The sequence below is a fragment of the Pavona decussata genome, unplaced genomic scaffold (assembly GCF_977016875.1).
Source record: "Pavona decussata unplaced genomic scaffold, jaPavDecu1.1 SCAFFOLD_110, whole genome shotgun sequence".
NCBI lineage: Eukaryota > Metazoa > Cnidaria > Anthozoa > Scleractinia > Agariciidae > Pavona > Pavona decussata.
In genome coordinates this window covers 1,117,772-1,136,679 of record NW_028145524.1, presented here as the reverse complement: position 1 = coordinate 1,136,679, position 18,908 = coordinate 1,117,772, and the positions used below count along the sequence as shown (strand labels likewise).

Here is an 18,908-nt window from a genome sequence, read left to right as displayed (position 1 = left end):
ATACAATTAAGACCGATTGGCACCGCCTTCCACTCACTGAGGCGTAAATCTTAATGTCGAATCGAATCGACGCTAGGTGAGAAGACAAAAGTCCCTGTCGATCCCCTAAGCTCACGGGGGATTAATAAATTCCATTTGGAAAGTGATTTCCATTTGGAGAGTGACCTCGAAGCTGTCAAAGTATGCCAATGTTTATCAAAGTTATTACGAAGTCAAGCAAGCTATGAGTCACGAAAGTCAATTCAATGGAATTTGCACAACATTAGTGATTTGACAAACAGTGACACAACCGATCAACTCATGCGGCTAAACGAGAGTACTTGTTTTCTTCATCGTAGTCACAAATGTGCATCTGTCAATTATTAACTCGTTTAAATTAACATGTATCAAATTCAGAAGTACTCGACAGTTTAAATGATGGAAAATGGACAGCTCGGGGCGAAGAAATTTGGTATTGACTGGCCAGATTGTGTTTCGCAATGCGGAAAGGAAAGGTCAAGCTTATGCTTAAAACATTACCTGGGCCGCTGACTTTGTCCAACTGATGCCTAAACGTTACTGGAGATCCACTTCATGACGTTTCCCGTTATGATCTCGAGTACCGTAGCGCAATACTTCAATTGCGAAAAGGGATAGCTTTAAAAGTCTGCGAAGCGTACAATGGAAATAAATCAGGCACAGCACGCGTAAATGCCAGTGAAGGCATCTTGTTATGCAATTTTCGACATAAAAATCGACATATCTGCCTGTTAATCTCCTGCGCGATATCTCTGGACGGTCTATTTAAAGGGACACAGTCACCTGGTGCATATGCGCATTAGATACCATTTTTTAGCTGATTTGCATTTCACACTTCATCACAAGTCTCGCGCTAAGAAGCGCATCCTTTCAAAAATGTAAACAAACCTTGTCGAGTCGAAGTATTTGCCAGTCAAAATTATTATAGTGATTATAGACCTAATGTCATTTTAGAACACTCATTTTCTTGATACCATGGAGAATTTACTGATGAACTTGTCCAGGGAAAGTCAAACGTCAACGAATACCTCTGAAGTCGAAGAATCATTTAATCGTTTATTTCGGTATCCGGTCGTGTGAAAAATTATCTTAGCTGTTTCTACGTTTCGCAGTGTTTGCATGAGAAGCAAATTGAGTTCAAATATTAGAGAATATGTCAATTTTAAAACGTAGCGAATCGACTGAGCTGCAGTGTAGCGAAACGACTTTGTAGCGAAACTACCGGTAAGCTTTATTTCTGCTGTCAATCATATTTTTTGCTTTTATAATTTCGTTTCTACAACTTCTCCGTTATCAAAATTAGGAACCAAACCCATGTTGTTGCAAGAACGCTTGCTCGACCCGTAGAAAACAAGGTTCTACTGGAGGTTTTCCTTGTCGAGGAGATAATCGACTGTGCACCGAAGCTTTTCTTCGTCTGAGCTCCAAACCAAGCAGCCATGACGCGTAGTTCGAATCGTTTACAAAGATTCCCACCGCACGAACCTTTCGCCAGGTTGAGTAAATGTAATTTTCCAAACATATATAATGGTGATTTGTTCTCCTCTGTTGTTGATTGATTTCTCTCGTTATTTTAGTCAACGCAGGCGATTTCTTCCGCCCGGCGCCTTTTACGTTTCCCACCTCTTCTTTTCATGTTCAGTTGGAGACGCGATCCATACTGTTTTTAACCAAATATGATAAAATAATATCATAGGATGAGCAAAAGCATACTCAGAAACAGGTTTCCAGTAAAAGATTGAAAATCCAATAAAACACTGGGAAGATTGAAGCGGATTTAGATGCCGGGCGTACTTTTGATTTTGGGTTGAGGTGGACGCTTTTCAAAATTTACAAAAACTAGCGTCCAGGTCAGCGCGGTCACAAAGGTGAGTGTGTCCCTTTAACAATTATCCTGCGAAATCGCGCGGAATATCGCCTGATACTTAGCCGACGACGCCGTAGGCCGAGTTGACTAAAATCAGGCGATATTCCGCAAGATTGAGCATGTTTTGCATAAGCTAAAACCAAACAATATTTTTAAGCTGCGAAGGATTTGTTCAGCCGGGCCCAGCTGAACAGACTGGAAACGCTTTTCAACGATTTCTTGGGTGAGTGTTTCTTTGTTTACTACGGAAGCAATTTCACTATCTTTCCTCAGTGTTTTGACAAACGCATCTAGTGCCTTGTTACTTGCAAGAACTCTGGATCTTTTATGAAACTAACGGTTTTTCAAGCGGCTCTGATGCTTCTGAGAATAATTGCTTTGTACTCCGTCTTTTTGTCTGCCAGAAAGCTAAAATTTCTCGAGATACTTCTGTGCGAGCTCGGATTTTCTCAGGTAGTTTTCTTCAAGACGAGTCGAGATCTCTGTTTAACGGTTGGGAGAACCAATCTAAGAACATACATGTACTGTTTGCAATTTCTGAGCCTTTGCTAGAATATGGGCCAAACCATAAAGATGGCGAAAAATATATCAAACGTTTTTGCTGAACTGTAATTTTCCAGTTCATAAACCGAAAGGTAAGCAGTGAACGCTTTTACACGATTAAAATTCTTAACAGCAAACTTGGTTGCCTTCTTAGTGTTCAGTATAAAACAGCGTTATTGATAGTTTGGTGTTCTTGCGAGGCCGTTACGTTTTGAACCGCTCTGCCATTTTTCTCCCCGACACACTAAAACTACGTATATCGCAGGATATCTGTTGTGTGCGGGCAACATATATTGAATCGCAGGAGTTTTCATCGTTTATTGCGACAATATACTGTTTCGTATGGTCCGAAGTTATCGGACCGCACTCATCAGGCTATTTTTTAACTACTGACCATTCAAATACCAGGCTGGCAGTAAAATATGGGAGGTTACTATGGAGATGCGTTACATTCAGTAGAGTATCTAGGTAACAGATGCATCGTGTCTTAGTTGCGTTACTCTAAAGTTCTGTAGTGCATATCGTTTTTTGTGGGGGCACGAGCTCGCTAGCTCGTTTCACTTGTTCAGGCTACACAGCTCTTTTTTTTTTATAGATGATTATGAATTTTTCAAAAAGACAAAGGTTCAGGCCGGTCTCTTCATTTTTGCGAAGAGATAAAAATGGAGATTCCAGAAAACACACTAGTGTGGACGTGTGGAAGGTGGGTGATTTGCTCCAACTAATATTTTTGTTTTCATTGTTCGAAACGCTTATGCAGCGTGACGACACTTTCCTGACCTTCACATGGCTAGGTCAAATTTTGTAGCCCGTTGTTCAAATGCAAATTGCCTTCAAAATTCAAATGCATCGTTAAGCCGCTAATCTTATCATCATGCTAAAACGTACCATCTACGCGGTCAACGTCGTTCTTGGGTATTTAAGTTTTGTTCACAAGGCAGGTAAGACTCGTAATTGAAACCTAGTGATGGACATGCATTATGCCAATCGAGAAAATGATACTAAAAGCAGTGTGGACTTCTCTTCAAAGAAGGAATAATCAGGTTACGCTAGATGAACTAACCCGTAGACCTTACACTTCGCACATTTCATTACTTAAAAGATATCATTTCATAAGTCAGGCATTTACTTGATTACACTAAAAGAAACCGAAGAGAATTCGGGTTAGACAAGGAGTCGGGGTTCGCTTCTCTAGATAGGAATTGTTTAGAAGGTTCATTTAATTTGCAGAATACAGGGTATGCATACTCTCACACGGGTCGAACTCGATAGGAGCGAAACTTCATACGGAGGTGATGCGTATGTACACGAGGATTATGTGATTAATTTGAATACAGCTGTTTTGACCACTAATGTTTAGCCTCTTCGTTTTCCGAACGATTTTGTGGTCTACATCTACAACTCAAGACTAGCAAGTGAAAATTATCAGACAGGTCGAAATGCACCGTTACTGCGAGGCAGTTACCTGATGTTATTATTATTGTCATTACCAGCCGCATAAAACTATTCTAATACCAATTTGTAAGGGAAGAAAGGTCGAATTTTTCTCATAAACGCTTTTTTAGGTAATTGTTGAAACAAGAAAGGGATGCAGGAAAAAAAAAACGTTTTGTGGGAATAGCGGTGAACGAGTGAGGGTGTCATAATCTAATTTATACGGGACTGTGTTGACGTTTTTACGCGACAAAGTTTACCAGCGATCTCGAATTAACGGAGAATTTGCATATTTTGTTGACATGGTGTTCATTGCATGTCACGACGTTTTATGCTGAATTTTACAGTGAGACATCGTGCCATTTGGATTTGAAGAGTGCTAAGCAAGAAAAGTCGCCTTGGGTAAAAATTAAGAAAAAACCGGGCTAACATGACAAGGCGAACAAGGTCAAAGTCTAATCGTTTAACGAAAACAAAAAAAAATTGAGCTGGCAACGAGCGGTAAAGGTTCGTGGTACAACCAGGCCGATGTTGTTTCAAAACCATCCTCGTCATCCTTGGCAGCTGAGGAATTCATTGACGAACTACCAGACAGCGATTTTTATAGGTGTAGTCGTACACATAAAGATAGGGTCAGTTAAGGCACTCAGCTGGCATGTGAGCCAGGCTCCCAAGTGCGGTATAGGGCGAAAAGAAAAATTGGCGAGCAGGGTGAGCGGAGCGCGGTATTGGGTCAACCCCTCTCTCCGAGCCCTATTCCCCACTTGGGAGCTTGGTTCACAGGCCAGCACAGACACAGGGCACCCACACAAACGGTGTGACTGGTGACTGTTTACAAAATTTAGAGGATTTGTATGGAAATATTATAAGGTTCGTATTAAAGCCAAATGTTAGGGAAAATGTTTATCTGGAAAGTCACAATAAATGTAAACTTAGCTCAATCGTTGTGCTTTGTCGTTTTTTTTGCCTGAAAACGGCGAATGTAGGCGATTTTGAAGGTTTTGCTTTCGTCGTTTACCTGAGCGTTACATGGAGAGAAAAGGAAGGAAAGCTCTGTCAGAAATGCTCCAGTGCCGAGGCGATTTTAACTCGGAAATTCGAATCGCCCCGCTTCCAAACCCAGCACCAGTAAAGTCGAGGTGTTAAGCTTTCCTCTCGTATCATTCGATCGAAAATCATTTCAAAACGAGAAGCGCCAGCCAGCGAAGAAAATCAAGATATCGGCATTCGAAATTCACCGTTACAAATTTTTGTGTGCAGGTCAAGAACTGTGACGCTGACTGTTCCATTCTGATTGGATGCGGTAAATGCTGTGGTTAAACAAAGCCCATTCATAAATAAAACCGCATCCAATCGGAATGGAGCAGTCAGCGTGACAGTTCTTGACCTGCACACAAAAATTTGTAACGGTGAATTTGAACTTCGAATGCCGATTCGAATTTCCGGGTGAAAATCGCCTCGGCGCTGGAGCATTTCTGACAGAGCTTTCCTCCCTTTTCTCTTTATATAATGCTCAAGTAAACGACGAAAGGAAAACCTTCAAAATCGCCTAAATTCGCCGTTTTTAGGCAAAAAAACGACAAAGCACAACGATTGAGCTAAGTTTACATTTATTGTGACTTTTCAGATAAACATTTTCCCTAACATTTGGCGTTAATACGAACCTTATAATATTTCCATACAAATCCTCTAAATTTTATCATGACAGTCACCAGTCACACTGTTTGTGTGGGCTCCCTGTGATGCAAAATAATGATTGTGCACTGTCTGTGCTAGCCTGTGAACCAAGCTCCCAAGTGGGGTATAGGGCTCGGAGAGGGGGGTTGACCCAATACCGTGCTCCGCTCACCCTGCTCACTGGTCCCTGGCTCACATGCCTGCTGAGTGCCTTAACTGCCCCTATCTTTATTTGTACGACTATACACCTAAAATCGCTCAAGAAATAAATCAAAGGCTCCTGTGAGCCAACTCGTGAATGCAGATGACACATCAGAAATTGAGGCGGAAACTTCCTTGAAAGCTAAAAGAAATTATATCTTTGCCCGATTATGTAACGAGAAATAACCATTCCTGTACTATAAAAATGATTGTCAAATTATTCTCTACAGATTGAATAAGATTATTTTGATGCGCCGATTAAAAAAAGTCATCTTTTTTTTTATTCAAAGTTCATAGTAGCACGCCGTGTGCAGCTACGTCATGCAAATTCGTGTCCGATAGTCCGGGGCTTGTGGATTTTGCGATCGGGCTAGTGGATTCTGACCATTACTTGCCCGATGGGCATGTGAAGTTTTTGGGGGAATTAAAATTACAAAATTACTGTAAGGCATACTTTTTTAACTTCCAGGTAGATTTGTGTGAGCCGAAAGCTGTTTTTCAAGCTGATCTCACAAAGGGAAATTTGTTGAACAAAGTATCGCATTACATTTCATGCCCGACATAAATGCGTGAAATTTTTCTTTTGGAGTTCAGTCCACGCAATCTTCAAGTAAAAATAATAAAATATGACTAACTCTTGCTAAATAAGAATTATTTATCGACCGCGTCCTTTTGCTTTCCCATAAATTACCAGTTGTAAATTGCGAAAACGATGCATTTTTTCCCTTTGAAACCTCTATGAAAGCTGACAAGATCTAAAAGTGTTCATTTCACCACAAATTTGCATAATTTTGTTTACGACGTCACTGATGCGTGACATGCCACTTTCCGCTTTTGCGTGAAAACTGACAGCCAAACTAATTTTTTTAGCAAACCAATCTACTTGATGTAATACTTTTGTATGAGAAGCAAAAATATGATGAAAGATGTCGAGTTTTCATGTATGCAAAAAGTTATGATTAGCAGTAAACTTTTCAGTTATTTCAACTGAAGACATTTTGTGGCGGGAAATATTTTTGGCGGCAAAATTTCAAGTTGCGCAACGCAATATCACGCATTCTTTCTGAATAAAACTATTTAGTTCAATCGCGAAGGGAGGATAGGTTAAAAAATCGGCGACGCCTCATCAACGCATGCCACGTAAAAGCTCTAAAAAGCGTCTTGTTTATTCCAAGTCCATGCCGACAATTACTTTTAAATTAAATTATTTTTAATTAAATTATTTAAAATTTAAATCACTTTTAAATTCTTAAAAGACACCGCACTTTGTGGAAAAAAAAAAAAACGGGAAAACCTATAACTTTGCTCAGATTCAACGAAAAATCTCCATTCTTACATTAAAATGATTGTCAAATTATTCTCTACAGAATGAATAAGATAATTCCGATGCGTCGCGAAAAAATTTCCACCGCGTTTTTTTTACTAATTGAGTTTACGACCCCGGACTTTCTGAAAAACTTCACTTCACTATACACTATCCGAACTGTATTGTTTTCAAGTCGCATCGAGAAAAGGATGATTTCACTCGTTCGCTACATTTGTGTGTTGGTACACGTCGTTCTGTTTTCTCGAGTAGGAGGTAAAGTTGGGTTTTTGAGTATGTTTAAGCAAAAAAAAAAAAAAGATTCTCGCATTGAAACAATATAAGTAAATAAGTAAATTCATATAAATGTCAATGTATTTAGCACAGAGCACTTGTCTGATTAGGGACACTCTCCAGATGAAATAAGAATCTGGATTTGAATTTGGAAATGTCTGCTTTTGAGGAGAGCGGAAAACTGGCGTACCTGGAGAAAATCTTCTCGAAGCGAGGACGAGAACCACCAACTCTATGACGCCGGTTTGGCAACCGACCCCGGGCACCAAAATTAATAAGCAGTTAATGGTTAAACAATGATCGAAAAACGAATCTAGATGTGTCTCTTGCATTGGTAGTTAGCTTAAATTAAAGTAATATGGCCTGTTTTCTTTCTTAGAATCACAGGCACCAAATATTACAGCAGCACCTCCGAACCCACTGCGTGTTTTGGATGCAGAAAAAGTGACTTTGCAATGGACGTACGACCTTGGTGGAAGTGCATTTGACAGGATCGATTTTAGCTTTGGTTCTCCGCCTAGAAGAATAGTTCTTGGAAGATCTAGTTCAGACATTATCATAGCTATTCCTGAGTTCGTCTCTCGACTGACAGTGAACGTCACTGACACAAACACCACAATCACATTCGATGCCGTAAATAAAGAGGACAGCAAAACCTATAGCTTTGTAGTTGATAACGCACTCGGGCGACAGGACATGAAATTAGTCGAAATTATTGTCCAGTGTAAGTAGAACGTTATCCGTGATTAAAAATTTAATAATTAGCGTTTCTGCTTATTGAGAAGAAACAATGGGTCTTACAAGAATTGGGGTATTAAAAAGTGTTTTCGGTAATTCACTTTTAGTAAACTGTTTTATAAGGTAACTTCCTATCGGCTTTGAAGCTAGGATTTTTTCTCAATTTTGTTCGTAGACTTACCATCATTTGTCATGGACAGTAGTGACGAATTTGTAGTGGAGGGCGGCACTGCAAACGGTGAACCAACACCAAATGTCATCTAAACAAAAGTACTTTTTAATTAAACATTTAGAGATTTCCTTTCTCGACAGACCCACCATCACTGACAGCGCCACTCCCAAGTAACCAAGTTCTTGTTGAAGATGGCACAGATGTCACGTTATCCTGTACAGCAGATGGTGTGCCAACACCAAACATCACCTGGACAAAAGTGTTTAATGACAGCAGTGACAGTAACGTTCTTTTTACGGGTGAAAATTATGTATTCCCCAAGAACAGAATTAACGCTGGAATATATCGTTGCACTGCTGATAATGGGATAGGAAATGCTGTTAACCACACTGTCAATGTGACAATCAACTGTGAGTATAATGCTTTTAGGTAGATGTATAGTGTGTGATCGTTTGTCTTTTTGACATTTTAAACAAGCTGACATCAGTTGGCATATCTGAAATTTTGCTAACTCTGATATTGTGGGCTCTTGGAGCCCTCAGAGAAGATTCACAATGTAACATCCCTTGTCGTTCTTAGTCTTAAAAATTTCAAAATTTGTATTATTTTCATACATGATAACGTCAATGAAGACCATCACATGTTTAAATTAAACGAACTTAGTTAATTAATTTAGTTACCTTAACTTAGTTAACTGGAATATTGGTAATGAGTTACACCCCACATGTATGTTTTAGTTTTCTTGTCTCTGATCTGCAGTACAACATGTACTTTACAGCTAATTATTTTAAGGTTTCTTTGGGGAAAAAAAGAAAAAAGAGTTACATGTATTTACAGTCATACTGGTAAGTTGAGTTACATGCATGTAATGCTGTCTGTGTCTGTGTGCACAATGTTTTAATCCTGTAAAAAATTTAGTACTAGCAGTACAGTACGTTAGTATTGATCATGGTCAAATACGTGTAAATCTATGGTTGTTCATTTTATTTTGATTGTTCCTGTGATTGTTCAGTCAAACCAGAGAATATCCAGTTAACAGTTAACAGCGATTATGCAAACATTTGGCGGGGAGACGTTGTCAACTTCTCTTGCTCAGCTGTTGGTGACCCTGTGGTACATACTTATCAGTTGTTTGTGAATGACACCCTGGTGAATACCAGCAGCAGTTCAGTGGTGTGGAGCAGAACATTATCTACTGGAGGAGTGTTCATCTACAAATGTGTGGCAAACAACACTGTTGGAATAGCAAATGCCACAAGAACTCTCACTGTCAATGGTAAACAGCGATGATGTTTCTGTTTATTGGTTAAATGCACTTATAAGTATAAACCTAAACTGTAGTAATCTTTGAGCCGATCATGTGAAGGTCATTGGAAATAAAAAAAAAATCGTCCAAGGTGGTTTCTAGTCTATGACCTTAATTTGCAGGTCAAAGTTTAGTCCTTATTGACCATTAAAAATGATTACACTGCTGCCATTGATGCTTATAGTGATAGGGGATGAAAACCAGTAATACGACAACTTAAGAACTTTACAGTCATCGGTTTAATCATTTCAAGAGAAGGTTTCATGGTTTTACATGTTCATATGTGGTTTTTTTTCTCACCGCGATTAACGCCAAAATGTGATAACCTAAAGTTTAGGTTAAGATCAAGTGGTGATGAAGTATGACTCCTACTAATTTGTTTCTTTGTTTGTTTGTTTTAATAGTGAAATCAGCCATACAGGAACTGGGCAACTTTACTGTATTAGAGGGTAAGAATAACACACTAACCTGTAAGGTTAGTGGTCTTTCTGTGCCATCTGTGTCATGGACATCTGTTCCAACTTGGAGCCGCTCACCAGGGAACATCCGTGAACTTACCAACATCAGCAGGAGCGACGCTGGAGAATACAAATGCGAAGCAAGTAATGTGTGTGGAAATGACAGCAAGAGTTTATTTCTAACTGTGCACTGTAAGTGACTATTGTAATTCAAAATATTTATATTGCAGGGTTTGTGTAATTCTCTTTCCAGTGTCCTCCAGGCTGTATTCGTTTAGGTTACCATGGGGAGTGGAAAACAATGACAGCTGACGCTGTTGTCCTGGTTTAACAAAGAATTTTATTAGTTGACAATCGACCTGATGATGAAGTGGTGAGGTGTTCACGGAGTTTATTATTAAGTAGACCCGTTTCCTCTTATTTACATTATACAGTACACCCTACGGTGACTTTGGACCTGAATAACGTTTTTAATATTTGAGCAAGCGCCTTGAAACTTCCCGACTTTTTCAGAAATTTTCTGGAAAAAAATTAATGTGGTTGTTTAGTTCATTGACTTTGACGCTATCGTGGCAACCAATTTTTGACAGACAGCTTTTTTTCAGAAAATCACTTTTCTTCCCGTAATATTCATGCATATTATTGTTTTTTTAATTGGTTTTGATTACTTTTCTTTCAACTTCGGCGCTTTCGTGAAGCCTTGGAAGAATCCAGAAATCCAAAATGGCTGATACAAGATGGCCGCCATTTGACAAACATGACCTTATTTTCCACGTGATATGATATCATCACCTCACGTTGGGGACTTCAAAGAAGACACCTTTAGACGTTCTATCTATTCTCCAAGTCTCACTGTCATAGCTTTTATACTTGCGAAGTTATGGAGGGGACGGAATCCGCCTTGGCCACTCCTATCCCCCCACCCCAAAGCCCCAGAAGACAAAAAGATAGCGTGGCCTAGATAGGGTTAAACCAGCGTTTAAGAGCCACAAGATTGGTAAGGACCTTAAGATGCGTGAACCTAAAGAACCTTCAATTAGCCAACATTGCGTGGTGTACAATTATCAATGTGATCTGTGGGATGCGGAGTACGGTCGGCTATATTAGCCGGCATTTACACCAACGTACTTACTAACACCGCTTTTCAGCAATTGGCAAGCATTTGGTGAACGATCATGGCATTAAAACCATCAGCGACCTTAGCGGCATCTTCTCCGCCCACAAGAAATACAACGAAAAGTTAGACTGTTTAAGTTATGAGATGCTGTTTATAAAGAAGAAGAAGAAGGCTAGCCTGAACACGCAATCGGACTCCATCCGCGCAAAACTATTTGTTTAGACATACCATGTACGCACACTTACACTGCCAAAAATGTGTTACGCTTTTATCACCTCACACTGTATAATTAAGTTAGTTGGAATTTTTATTTTGACACTTGAAAATGATGTAACTCCGCCAACTAACTTAAAGAGGGGGGGGGGGGGGGGGTAGGTGTTACTTGACATCATACTGTACCGGACGTAACATCTGGTGATGATTTGACTGAGTGAAACCTTGTAGCCTGGTTGATTGACACGCAAAAAAGGAAAAAAAGCAGTCATAAAAAATGCGTGTTACTAGAAGAAGCCCTGTTGCATAGGCAATGGCTACTTAATTAGGCAGACATAGGCTGCATGATGTTCTGAAAGAATGTTTATTTTGCTTCACTGAGCTTTCAAGGTGTTCACCTTCAGTTGATAAACTGTTTACTACTGGCTTATTTCTGTCTTTCTGTTTATCACAGTCAAACCAGAGATGGTGCAGTTGGTTGCAAGTGAAGGAACAGTCTGTCGTGATGCAGTCGTCAGCTTTACCTGCTCAGCCAATGGCATCCCTTCAGTGTTTACTTATCAGTTGTATGTGAATGGTGTCATGGTGGTGAATGGCAGCCGTTCAGGAATTTGGAATAGGGTGATGTCCATAGGAGGAGTGTTTAACTACATATGTGCAGCAAGCAACATCATTGGAACAGCAAATAGCGCAAGTGTTTCTGTTACTGTTACTGGTATTAAAGACAATTTTTCCCGTAAAAAAAAAAAAAAACAGTACAGTACAGTTAAGCCCAGGGGAGTGGGTTAACCCAAGCCTTTTTTGGTGGGGCTGTGCCGTGAAACTCTTAAACCGCTACCCTAAACCAGTGATCAATGTTTAATGTAAGTATGTGGAAATAAACAAACTTAAAACTTGTCCAGTTATATTATGCAACCGTACAATGTATACTAGACTAATCTACAGACCAAAAACCCCTATCTTCCAGAAACTTGGCTACTATCATAGTCCAGCTAAGACAAAATCTTCTACAACAACAACAACAACAACAACAACAACAACTAAAACTTGTTTTTTTTAGTGTCAATTTCCATGAAACCTGCTCTAGACCTAATTCTTCAAGCAATTGATCATTTTGCTGGAAACATTAATGATACTCTATTCTAGACCAAAACTCCTTGATTTCTTTGCCCTATCCCAGACTAAACTGCTTGAAGATCATACTACTCACAGTGGTACTTACCCAAACAACCTATATATGGGCGTACCCCCTCCCCTCCCTTAGTAAGATCTTAAGCTCTTTTCATTGTTTGTGAGTCGGTGCCTCTGTGATGCTAAAACGTTTTAATATGTTGTTTTTTGTTTACAGTGCCATCATCCATCCAGCCAATAGCTGATGAGGCAATAATCGAAGGTGGCAGTACGACTCTCTCCTGTATTGCATCTGGCATCCCTTCACCATCTTTGTCCTGGATTAAGGTCAGCAGTGGTCAGCGTACCAATGGAACTGAGTTGGTATTGACAAACATCAAGAGGAGTGAAGCTGGAGAATACAGATGTGAGGCCAGCAATCTGTGTGGCAAGGCAACAGAGTCTACAAGGGTTGATGTGCTGTGTAAGTAATCTAGTAGATTACTTGTATGCTTAAACTTTACTTAATGTTTAATAAGAGCCGAAGAGGCAGCACAGGAAAGCTGAGTGCAGATGGACGAAGACGAGCTTGCCTGAAGACTGGGACATGTTCAAGAGATTGAAAAATCATGTCACCGACATCAGTACTAAGGAACGCAAGGACCTCTACATGTACGTGGATTTCATGAGAGATCAATGGTGATTAGGGTAGATTTGTTCAGGGCCACTAAGTGTTGTAAGTCTGTCTCTGAAACAGTTCTAAACCTTAACTTATATTCTCAAGAAAGAAATGAAGTGAAAACTGTCCAACACGTGCTCTCGTACTCAACTTAAAACATGGCCACGAAAACAGTCTGCGGGGTGGCCCCGAGAAAACAGTCAGGGACCCAGAATCCCGTGGGGTCCCTAGTCAATAACATTACGACATCTCCCCTCTAGCAGGATTCAATGAGTCTTTGTAGCTTTTTAACTTGCCGTCCAGATCTTGTAGTAATGGATGATCTCTGCGCACCTGCCGGGAATTTTGGTTGGTACTTCTGCTTGTGTGGATGCCGGTTGGTCAGTTTCAGGAAAACGTGGACTCCTGGGTGAGTCATGAAATGGTGGAACTACAGGATCACGCAGCAGTGGGTGCATGGGCTGATCATTTGGCACTGAGATAATCTGCCTTGGCAACACTTCTGCTTTGTGCCATTCTTGCTCTCTGGACGAATTCGCACCTTGTCTCCCACCTCAAGTGGAGGCAAATCTTTGCTTTGTTTGTCATAGTTGCTCTTGGAAATGTTCTGGCGAAGTTTTCAAGAGTGCTTTAGCAACTTGGTCAGGGCCAACAGCTTGTGGTAGTATGAGACGTCTATGAGTTGGGATCATTGTACGTGTTCGACGACTCATCAGCAATTGTACAGGTGATACACCTATATCTTCAAAAGGTGTATTGCGATACTTGAGTAGTCCTTCAAATGGGCCTTTGTGGTCTGCTGCAGCCTTCTTTAGGATACGTTTCACAGTCTGTATTGCCCTCTCAGCTGCATCGCTCGATTGAGGATACTCTGGTGAGCTTGTAGTATGGTGGAATCCACACTCTTGGGCAAATTCTTTGAACTCATGTGTACTGTCAAATAAATTTCTGGTATTGCTGCATGTATCTATCTGTTCCAATACCAGGCAAAGAAAAGTTTATGCGAGCATACATTGTTCAAGATATTGTTCAAGAAACCAAACATAAACAAAACAAACACGAGGTTACAAGATTCTTTGCCGTCCTTTTCTTCTCTTTCGGTTCACCTCGCCAAGTTGCCGATACAACCTAAGGATTTTTGAAACAAATGCGGTACTCGTAAAAAGAACATTGGCTGTTTCCTTTATAATTATCGAGCTCCCGTACAAATATTGTTGATAAATCACCCGCTACCTCAAGTCCTCATGCAGAACCTTCATGAGTTTGCGAGTTCATCGATGAGCTTGGTAACCTCTCGGTCGAATCATGATCGTCGAATCATGCTGTTGAATCATGTAAAAAACAAAAAATCCGGGTCTATACACAGTAATGAAATCAGCTGTAACCTTATACCTCGTATGTAAGTTGCAAAAAAAAAAAAATAGTCATTTCTCTAGATTCCGTAAGTTCCGCGAGTTCCGCAGGTTCCGCGGTTCCGCGGTTCCGCGGTCTACAGTTCCACAGATTAGTGCTACCCAAATTTTAGTCCGTGCAAATGTCTTGACCAATAGGCCTTATCACGGTTTTCGACGCCATTTTGACGAGCAGGCAAACAGACTATATATAAATCTTGGATCAACTTTCGGCGGATTTCATCAATACTGCATCTTCTTCGACGGCTTAGTCATTTGTGAAGTATTGCTTGGTTTACAGTGGACGAAAATATTACATCGACTTTGACTGATAAAAACGATGACTGGCTGACTGACTGACTGCAGGCTTGCTTGTAACATGTGTAACCTTGCTCACTGGGCTACTACATAATTGTCAATGTTTTTTCACTGTGGTGGTTTCTATTTTCTTAGATGGACCAGAAATTACACATATTTCTAGCATGCAGACAGTGAACAATGGGGATACACTGAACCTGAACTGTACAGCTGATGGTAATCCACCACCAACCATCACCTGGACAAGACTTTCTGATAACAGTTCTGTCAACTTTCCTTTGGTCAACACTGGTAGACAGGACGAAGGAGCATACAGATGTACTGCTGATAATGACATTGGAAATGTTAACAAAGATACCTCTGTTGTTGTACACTGTGAGTGTTACTAGAAAAAAGAGATTTAGATGTAACTACATATCTTGGGTCGCGTATCTGGCATTTCCTGCAGATTATGCAGGGAGGATGACATCATCACCAACCTGGCAAAGGAGAGATAGCCTGGGATCGAGATCATCGAACACATGCCCTAATCTTTGATTATCACTAGTTATTATAATTGCTACATAGACCCAAGGGTTGACTCAAGGAGCGAAAGGGTCATTCTTGAAAGCTTATATGTAAACTTAGCCATGTTTTTCTGTTTCTGGGTAGTTCCTGCATCCATTGTGCCTTTGGAGAACAAAATTGTCAAGAAAGGTGACTCTGTTACTTTGTTCTGCAATGTTTCTGGACTGCCAGCACCCACTGTTGTTTGGACTCAAGTCAGAACTGGCGACAAATGGAACAGTGATACATGGATTATATCTAATATTGATATCAGTAAGCTTGGGGACTACCGATGTGATGCAAGCAACACGTACGGAATTGCTAGTGAGACCATGAACATCCGGTTTCCAGGTTGGTGCACATACCCACATCTGCTGAAAAACAAATAAATAATGCCAAAGCCGCTTAAAGGAATAGTGTCATCTATTTTTATGCCACTATGGTCATAGCCAAAACACGTATTTGTTCCAATGGAGTCATTAAAAAATGGTTTAGTTTTGTCCAAAATAACCCTACTAGTACACAGAAACTACTATTAATAATGTTTAGCTGCAGATGACTAGGTTGGACTTGCATTGCAGGCCAAGTTCTTAATATATTTTAGAGAAGTCGCTAAAAATTGGTTATGGTTTGGCCTTTTCAGGAAAAAAAACTTTAATATTTTCTTCCCGGTGTTGTAAGAGCAATTTCATGTTACAAAACAGGTTCTTTGTCAAAAATTTAACCAGTGTAGATTAAAATACAGAAAAATCGCCGTGACAGTGCCCTTTTTATTTATTTTTTTTTAAACCGGGTTGTAAAGGAGATCAGAATAGTAATTAATGTCAGAGTTAATAACTAAAGGTAAATTGGCCACCGTTAAGAGATTCAATTGCTGACCTGTCCACCGTGCCTTAGCCCTTCCTCAGAGCGAATCCACATGATTTGCTCTGACGAAGAGTTAACGCTGGAAACGCCAGCACTCAATTCTCTTTACTGTGGCCAAATTGCCTGTGTTGATAATTCAAACATTCATTTCTACCTCGCTCCGACGTGTCTCCTTACTTTGGCCAAATTGCCTTATCAACTGTGTTGATAATTCAAACATTCATTTCTACCTCGCTCCGACGTGTCTCCTTACTGTGGCCAAATTGCCTTGTCAACTGTGTTGATAAACCAAACATTCGTTTCTACTTCGTTCCGACGTGATACCACAGTTTCTTTAGAAAGTAACCCCCCTACACTTCAGACTAATAGCCTATTATCGTTACTTTTGATTTCATGTTTTGACCCTTGTTACCATCTTGATCACAATATATATGTTTCTTTTGAGTGGGTTTGTAATCAGACCTTTTAGCATTACCACGCGCATTATAAAGGTGCGGTTAGCCTCCGTTTTTGTCAGAGTATCCTGTGATTTTGCATTGTCTTGTATCCTCGTTTTTATATTCTTAACCTTTGCTTTAATTGGGACCGATATCTAAGTACGCTTTGTCATTGTTGTTGTTAAAGTAATTAATTAAACTCACAGATTCGCAAAAGAAATATCGGCTTTGAGGAAAAACCTTATCTCCAACGGACTTTACTTATTTTTGCATTTGAGTGCGGTAAGCCCTAGCCTGTGAACGCAGACGTATTTCCGGCTTTCGCTTCACTTTGCAGACGTTATTTTTCGGCGGAGTGAAGCGACAGCCGGAAATACGTCTGTATTCGCAGGCTAGGTAAGCCCTGATACAAACCTTTCATACACTGTTAAACAGTCACTTACAAAAAAGGAAGGTTGTGACAGAAATAAAAGGAGGGGGGCTTCTAGAGAAGAAGGAAGGGTAGCAGCAAAGTAAGAAAAAGACAAGTAAGGTTAACAAGGGGTTACAGTATTTATTTGTTCAATGATCTAAACTTGAAGGCTTTCTCATTTACAGGAGGCCTCTGTGAGGAAAAATGTATAAATGGGAAGGAATGTCGGCAGTTTGGAAAATTTGTATGCATTTGTCGTGAAGGCAAGACCGGATCAAATTGTGAAGACGATGGTATGCTTATTGTAACGATCATTGTTTTGCATTATAAGCATTAATATATTTGATTGATTTTTTTTTTAACAATTTTCCTTAAGGCAGGTGAAAGTACACCCAGAGATAACTTAGATTGTTCTCCAACATTCGATGGCATTTTACCATGTTTATAGCGAACCTTTTGCGGTAAAACCTTTTCAGTGATTGATCTCCAACGCTCAATGGCTTTTGATGCAAAACTGTGGAACTTCAATACCGAAACGTTTGCCGTGGTTGTCTTAATGGAACATGATATATAGGGCAATAATGGCTTTTGCTGCAAAACTTTGCAGCTACTGTTTGTGAAACGTGTGTTGTGAAAAGTGAAAAGGTTATCATTCCTGATTTCGTGTTGTATGGACTGCTAGTTTATGAAGGTGTAGTACTGATTAGCTGCCCTTTAAGTTAAGTTTAAATATCGGAATACTTCTGGGAGACTGAGGTTTTTTTTTGTTTTCCCGATATGAAAAGGAATTTTGTCCTAGGGTAGTGCGACATCGATTGTGAGGTAGGTGAATATTGGTGATCGTTTGCGAACCATAGTTACAAGGTTATTTATTTATTTAAGGTTACTGGGAGCAAAATTATTCATGCGTTGTTATAGTGAACAGTACCTTAAATGTGTAAAAAGAACAGATATAGGAAGCAGTTTAACATCTTGAGCATTAGTGTTCTGTGATCGAATCTTCTCTTCCCTGATAATAGGTGAGCGGCAAAGTTCTGGACTAGCTGTAGTTTGCGTTTTGGGCCATCAGTGTAGAACAAAGTTTAATTGAAAGCTTTTTTGAATCTGATCTAAAGAAATGATATCGATTTAATAAAATTTTTTCAGCAACCTTCTGTTGTCTTTGTGAGAGTTTAAACCGGGTCATTTGCATAGTTTATCTGCCGCCTGTCCAATACTTTGCCCACGCATCATATAACTCTTTGATGGTGGTAAGTACTGCATTGTGGGTTTGAAAGGTGTGGTTTGATCAGCATAATCACTTGAAAAAAACTTTTAATGCTTGTTAGCTCAGTCTTTTGATGTTTACCTCTTTTAGTTTTTAGCTTTTTTGTATTATTTATATCATATTCGCATATTTTTGCAAAAATCCCAATATTGTTTTAATTTTTGAGCTTAATTTCGTAGTTGTGACATTCATTAATTTTTGATCATATTTGTGCAGTACGAACAATAATAATATTAACTAATTATTATTGATATGCCACTACAGTGGAATCCCGATTTCTCGAACCCTCAGTTTCCCGAACCTCCCGATATCTCGAATCAAACCTTGTTTCCATTGGATTTGCTTCACTCAAGCTCTATAATTTTATCCCCGATTTCGCGAACCCTCGATTTCTGGAAACTCCCGATAACTCGAACCAATTTTGGCTCCCGGGGGACAAATTGACTCTCGATAACTCGAACCTGCAAAAATTTCGAAACCACTTTTAGTGCGGATGTCAATGACATTCATGCCTTTGAACAAATTGACACTTCCGGATAA

At 39.8% G+C, this 18,908-nt stretch overlaps 1 protein-coding gene across 7 annotated transcripts in view; it reads left to right on the top strand.

Moving 5' to 3' along the window:
• The window catches only part of LOC146470854 (fibroblast growth factor receptor 4-like), a 154,105-nt gene that overhangs the window by 33,435 nt on the left and 101,762 nt on the right, over window positions 1-18,908 (top strand). For 3 of the 7 annotated variants that reach the window (XM_085121537.1, XM_085121536.1, XM_085121534.1), the window contains exons 3-10: window positions 8,388-8,657; window positions 9,260-9,523; window positions 9,958-10,203; window positions 11,796-12,056; window positions 12,690-12,935; window positions 14,975-15,214; window positions 15,491-15,736; window positions 17,287-17,394. In XM_085121537.1, the coding sequence (XP_084977663.1) occupies window positions 8,388-8,657; window positions 9,260-9,523; window positions 9,958-10,203; window positions 11,796-12,056; window positions 12,690-12,935; window positions 14,975-15,214; window positions 15,491-15,736; window positions 17,287-17,394 (1,881 nt within the window). Of the gene's footprint in view, window positions 1-3,284; window positions 3,370-7,199; window positions 7,320-7,716; window positions 8,062-8,387; window positions 8,658-9,259; window positions 9,524-9,957; window positions 10,204-11,795; window positions 12,057-12,689; window positions 12,936-14,974; window positions 15,215-15,490; window positions 15,737-17,286; window positions 17,395-18,908 lie in introns of those variants that run through there. The other 4 variants (XM_085121538.1, XM_085121539.1, XM_085121535.1 and 1 more) reach the window with 4 other exon arrangements.